Below are 6,524 nucleotides of genomic sequence, written 5' to 3' on the forward strand. Positions count from 1 at the left end.
GAATCACGGTATCTAACCCCGACTAGGCTTCACCCTTCTTGAGGGAAGACTGCTTTTCTCTTTCCCCATCCTCTATCACAGTACCATGCACATAGTAGGCGCTTACTAAATGTTTGTGGGATTGCATCGGCACGAGGAAGAGAGGATGACGATGATGACAGAATGACGATGATGACAGAATGATTCCCCACCTCCCCAAAGGCGCGCTCTAGCCAGTGAGGTCTGGCCACATCTGCAGCCAGGACCGTGAAGGGTTAAAGGAGACAGACAGTTCCTCTGAGTGCTTCTCTCTCTCTCTCTCTCTCCCTCTCTTTCCTCTCCTTCCCCACCCTCCTAGTTTTGGCAAGGGATTAAAGTGCTCCCCCCTGTGGCAGCAGTGACCCAGAAATGAGTTTGATTCACGGAGTCCTTCCTCCATAACAAGTAAAACGTCAGTCAGAGAGTGCCTCCGTGTGCGAGTGTGAGTGCGTGTGTGTGTTGTGTGTATGTGTGTGTGTGGTGTGCGAATGTTGTGTATGTGAGTGTGTGTGCATGGGTGCGCGCGGGTGTGTGAGTGCAAGTGCAGGAGCCGCTCTCGGCTCGCCTCCCCACCCCGCGGCACCCTGAACTCATGAGGCACCGGGAACCGCGCTCGCTCGCCGCGAAACTCCGAGCCCACTGGCGAGCAGCACCATTGCAGCAGCAGGTACCGGGTGTGTGTGTGTGTGTGTGTGTGTGTGTGTGTGTGTGTGTGTGTGTGCGCTGTGAGAGTGCGTATGTGTGTGTGTGCTGTGAGGGTGCGTGTGTGTATGTGTGTGGTGTGAGGGTGCGTGTGTGTGTGTGTGTGTGTGGTGTGAGGGTGCGTGTGAGCGCGCGGGGGGGAGGGGGCGCGGCGGTGTGTGTATGTGTGCGCGCGGTTGTGTGTGTCTGTGAGTGTGTGCGAGTGTGTGTGAGTGTGTGTGCTGCGTGTGGGTCCGGACCCCGCGGCGGCGTTGGCGGCGGCTGCCGGACGAGCCGAGCCAGAGCCAGCCGAGCCCGGCAGAGCAGAGCTGAGCAGAGCTGTACAGCCATATTTGATGGGTCTGTTGCTTTGCTCGGGAGTTCTCGGGAGTAATTTAATGCCGAAGGTCGCTGCCTAGTGGAAATAATCTAGTACGTCATTAATATGGCGCCAAAAGATTGGGTTCTGGATATGTAACCAGGAGGGAGGGAGGCAGGCAGCCAGGCGGGCGGGTGAGCAGGCAGGCAGGCAGGCAGGCAGCGGCTCAGGCGCTCCTATCCCACCACTAACTTGGGCATTCATGGCTGGGGCCCCGGGGGAGCCCTGGGAGAAGGAAACAGGATTATTTGGGGAGCCTGAAAATTGATCTAGGTTGATCAGTAAGTTTTTATTAAAAAAATTTTTAAAGAAAAATTTTGGAGGGGGGAGGGCTGCTGCGGACTTTAAGAAACCTCTTTTTTTTGGGCATTGATGAAGACTATCAAGTCTTCAGGTGAATCCTCAATTAACCGTTCCGAAAGCACCCTCGAGGTAGTTGGCCCTCGGGTGGAAGGTTTTCCAAACCCTGGTGCATTGGGCTGCATGGGAACAGAAAAAAGCATAGTAACAACTTGGTAGACAGATGGCAGTGGCAGAAGAGTACAGGTCCTTGTCTGTAGGAATATACAGCCTGTTCGCGGCAGTGTGATGGGGAACATCTATCTATCCAGCCATAGGTGTGTGTATGTGTGTCTCTTGTGTGCATAGGTACATATGTGTGAAGGGTAGCCACGAACTGGCTCTCAGAACTGTGTCTAGCAATCCAAAATATTCATTGCATCAATTCAAGAGTACTGGGAAAAGAATTGGGGGAGGGGGAAAATTCTTCGAATTGGGGTTCTCTATTGCTAAGCTTTTTACTTTTCGGTGAAATTAGCGGAAAGTATAAAACCCCTTTCAAAGGTGAAATTAGGTAGGAGTCGCTTCGGTTTGTGAAGGAGGGAGGGAAAGTACCGATTAATCCAGAATTTAAGTGAATTGCAAATTTCAACCTTTGGCACCATTTGCAAATTATGGAGGTGGGGTTCATTGATCACCTTGATCTTGAAAATGGGTGTGTAATGTACCCCTTAGGGCAGCAAGTTACCCAAACCTTAAATGCACGTGTTGTGTGTGTTATGTGGAGGAGTGGGGGGTTGGGGGCTGTTCCCTGCCCACCCGCATGTTCTTTTGGAGCAGTTTTTCCCAGGGTTGCTTGGTGCTTGCTTTGCAAATGTAGGCAATAGATGGAATGTGGAATGTTGACCTGGGATTCGAATCCTGTCGGAACGGTCCCATTTGCTGGGGAAATTCGATCCCCTCCACCTCCTTTCCGCCCCCCCCCCACTCCCCGCCCGCCGGGGGGGGAGGAGAGGCGGGGCCGCCTCAGGCTCTGCTGCAACTGAAAGTGGTGGCGAGAGTAACAGCATCAGTAAAAGGCAGGTGCATTAGGACCATCTTTCAGAGGGCTTCCTCAACTTCCCTAGCTGTTTGCGTTAACAGCCTTGCTACCCTCTAACTAGCCGTGGGGTTACCTGGGAGGAAAGGAAGTAGGGTGGGGGTGGGGTGAGGATGGAGAGAAATGGATGCTGGTCTCCAGCGGCACGTGGGCAGGTGCAATGTGGCGGATAGAGGGTGTAACTTTTGCAACCAGCCTCCTTAATGCCAGAGGGGAGCCGGTGGAGAAGCAGCGTGGGGGTAGGGAGAGACTTTACCAAATTTGATTTGAAGGTCCATTTAACAGGCCGAGTTTTATTTACACCAGGACTTTGCATAAGCGGCATGGGGTTTTGGACAGAACACGAGACCTAGTAACCTGGTTGGTGCCATACACTTCCCCTCCCTTGGCCTCAGTTTTCATTATGTGTAAAAGGAAGGATTGCTGTCGATAATCTGAAGCCAAGGTCCTTCTCGGCTCCCTGTCCTAGGAGGGGGAGTGATAGAGGGGCTGCCTGGAGGAACGCAAAGGGGCAATATGCAGGCCACTTGGCCTGGATAAAAATGACAAAAAGCCCTTAGGCGTTCACAGTTGCCGCCGCAGCCTCGAGAACTGCCCTAGAGTCTGATCCCTGGAGAGCCGGCAGCCTCTCCCTAGGATCCCCTGGCCCAGATCAGGGCGCGGCGGCTGGAGCTGGAGAGAGCTTGGGAGGAGGAGGAGGAGAAGGAGAGAAAGAGAGAGGCTGGCGTTTGTTTATTTGTTTTGCGCCGCCTTTTTGCTGGATGGTTTCCTGTGACAGAGGTGATACACAGTTTCCAGAACTGTCTGGGGGTGGGAGGAGAGGATAGAGAGACAGGAGATGAAGTCTCTTCCTCTCTGCCACCGCCGCAACTGCAACCCCCAAACCGCTTTTCTCGCGTTCCCCTCACCCCTCCCTCCTCCGGCATGAATGTGCACGCTGCTTCACCCGGTGCAAGCGAATCCGGGAAAGCTAGGGCGCCTCGCCGGGAGGTGGGGGTGGGGGCCGAGTTTGATTTGCTGCCGGGCCCAAGCGGATTGGTGTAGATGGCCCGGGGAGCAGGGGAGGGCGGAGCCGCAAGCCTGTGGGTGGGGGTTTGAGACTGCTGGTCACTTTGCAAATGCAGCAGGGCGGCGGCACCAGCTGGGGACGTTTCCTTCTGTGAAGGTGGCATCCTTGCTGGAAGGGCTCATTCGGGAGGCTGGGCCTGGAGTTAGTTTCTGCCCCTCCTCCTTTCCCGTTCCCCTCCCTCCCCAGCCTCGTTGTTATTTCTGCCCTCTCCAGAAGGGGGGTGGGGATGGGAAGGAGCGGCCGACAGTTCTTGTGGGCACCCTGGCAGCCCATGCACGGTGCATTGGCTTGCATTCCTTGCAGATGCAGGCACTGAACGAATTCCGCGAGGGGCGTGTGTGTGCCCCTGGGCAGCAGCTGGCTCAGTCCTGGAAACGTGCCTGTCCTTAACCCTGCAGCAGCGGCAGCGCATCCCCGGCACAGCCCGGCCTCGCCTCGCCCTTCCTGCCAGAGCAGCCGAGGAGGGCGCCAGGGGCATGCTTGCTTCAGCTTGGGGACCCAGTGACTGCTTCAAACAGTCCTCCCCCCACCCACCCACCAAAGCGGGCTATTCACATGGGCTCCCAAACCCCGTTAGGAGGGCTGCCTTCTCCTGGGAGGCCCGTTAAAGGCAGCATCAACTTGGATCCCTAATCAGGAGGGAGGTTCCCAGCCTCAGATGAGTAGGAAGATTTGTAGCCCTCTAGCTACTCGGGCGAATTCTGACTTCATTTAATTATCTTCTACAATTGTGGCAGTCGGGTAGGAATGAAGACGAAAAGCAGCCTTCCGGGTGGAGAGCATTGGAAACTTCTTCCTGCAGGAATGGAATTCTCGGAGGGGTTTGTTGCTCCTCAGGTGGCTATGTTAAGCCCAGCCAGCCTGGAGAGCTTGCTGGCTGTCTGTCTGCACACCTCAAATCCAAGGGCCCGGAGCTTCTGTACTTAGGCTCAGGACGGTCTGTTAGACACTGAAAAGCGATCTCTTATTAAGTGTAACAGGGACTCACTACAAGAGTTACCATCCTTCTGGGCGTGAAAGACAAAACACTCCCCAACTTGAGGTTCACATTCCTCGATCAAGTTTAGATGAAGACACTAAACAGTTTCCCCTAATCCTAGTGGGGAAAAAAAGGCACAGATTTGGAGTACCAGACTTGCCACTCAAATACTGACATTGCTACTTAACTACACATGTGATCTTGAATAAGCTGCTTCTTCCTTCTGGGCCTCAGTTTCTTCATCTATAAAGTAGAAGGATTAGGCTAGCTGATTCTCTTGGTCGCCTCCAGCTCCAAATCCTCCAATTTATAGATGTACTTTGAATTTTAAGTGTATGGGGGGGGGGAGAGCAGAAGGCTAGGCTATATTAAGAATGCTGTGTGGAATAACTGCATTCCCTCAATAGTAGTACCTCAGAAAGCAAATTTATGTTACTGAGTATTCAGAGATAGTCTCCGATTTCGTTGTGGTTTACTCTTGGTATGGGAATTTCTGTAGCTTGCAGTAGGTCCTTTCATTAGTAGGAAAGTCCTAGAGAGTTGCCTGAGAAATGGACATGGCTCGGGGTACCCATAGAGTTGGGCCACATTTCACAGGCTATTTTAGAGTATCCCCTTATTTTAGAGATGAAGATACCAAGCCCCAGAGAGAATCAGTAACTTGTCCAGGGTTGTAAGGCATAATCTGCATTTGAATCCAGACAGTTCCAAGTCTGACTCTCTCCACTACTTAGTGGTTGCTGTCTGTTAACCTTCTTTACAGTCCCTCTTATCCACGGATTCTAATCCTCTGAAAAGTTCCCTGGGAGATCAATCAGATCACTCCCTAGAGAATTCATAAGAAATTGTCTTAAGAATCTGTTTTCCAGTACTTCTTAAGAATATATACTTTAGGGGGGCAGCTAGGTGGCGCACTGAGTAAAGCGCAGGCCCGGAGTCGGGAGAACCTGAGTTCGGTCTGGCCGGTAACCTTGGGCAAATTACTTAACCCCAATTGCCCTCCAAAAGGCAAAAAAAAAAAAGGGGGAAAAAAAGAATATCTACTTTAGTGTGATAACTGATTTTTCTGGAAGGAAGGTAGGGGCGGAGAGGGGAGTGGAGGGGGCTTTCCTTCTTCCGTAACTTAGATTGGGCCTTATAGAGGCCTGTAAAAAAGAACTGGTTGTGTGTTTGGGGAGCAGCAGGAAGGCTAGTGGTGTGTCTAGTTGTGTGTAGAAAACTTTGCGCTGCAGTGTAGAGAACCCTGGATTTAGAAGCAGAAGCCCTGGGGTAAAATCCTGCCTCTGCTCCTTAATATAAACCTGTTCGAGCTTGGGTCTCAGTTTCTTTGTTTCTCAACTGGAGGGGTTGGACTAGATTACCTTTAAAGTTCCTTTCAGTCATGTAGTCATTTTATAGTCAGTTATCTGGAGATTTAGAATTATCTCCCATTCAGGGTATCTATCCTTTCTACTTTAGAGAGAGTTCAGTGTTGTCTGAATGTGGAGGGGAGAGGGGAGAGAGACAAGAGACAAAGAGGGAGGGGAGAGGGATTTAATCTTAGAATTGGGAAGAGATGGGTTCAAATTATGTTTCTGATACATACTAGCTCTGTGATCTTTGGTAAGTCATTTAAGATCTCCCTGCACTAAGGAGTTTTTAAAAACTAAAATAAAAGGACTTTGCTGATCTGATCTGCCTTTATAGAGGGTGTTTACTCAACAGGGAGTTCCAAATTCCAGTGAAATCACAGGTCCCAGTCCCTATCCCTATTTAAACATTTAAAAGCCTTCCTGCCTCCATTACCTGGTGATTTATTTGTATAGTAACTGGAGTTTTCATCCAGATCTTTTTAACTTTTAACTGATGCAGTAGAAAGAGCATTGGATTTGGAGTCAGAGGACAGTTTGAATCCTGGTTTTGCCATTTTCTTTGTGACCTTAGGCAAATCACTTAACCTCTCCAGTCTCCCTTAATCTCACTACCTTCCTTCCAAGATTACCTCCCCTCCCTTCTCCTATCCTTTCCCCTCCCCTCCCCT

At 51.3% G+C, this 6,524-nt stretch overlaps 1 protein-coding gene across 3 annotated transcripts in view; it reads left to right on the plus strand.

Moving 5' to 3' along the window:
- Window positions 1-233: 233 nt before the first annotated feature.
- JADE1 (jade family PHD finger 1) overlaps window positions 234-6,524 on the plus strand; it is an 89,678-nt gene continuing 83,387 nt past the window's right edge. Inside the window, exon 1 of one of the 3 annotated variants that reach the window (XM_069105358.1) lies at window positions 234-692. In XM_069105358.1, coding sequence (XP_068961459.1) covers window positions 611-692 — 82 coding nt within the window. In that variant the 5' untranslated portion in view covers window positions 234-610. Of the gene's footprint in view, window positions 693-714; window positions 1,132-6,524 lie in introns of those variants that run through there. The other 2 variants (XM_069105356.1, XM_069105357.1) reach the window with 2 other exon arrangements.

The sequence above is a fragment of the Petaurus breviceps genome, unplaced genomic scaffold (assembly GCF_028583685.1).
Source record: "Petaurus breviceps papuanus isolate PSGF00001 unplaced genomic scaffold, PetGlider_PUasm1.0 76, whole genome shotgun sequence".
Lineage (NCBI taxonomy): Eukaryota > Metazoa > Chordata > Mammalia > Diprotodontia > Petauridae > Petaurus > Petaurus breviceps.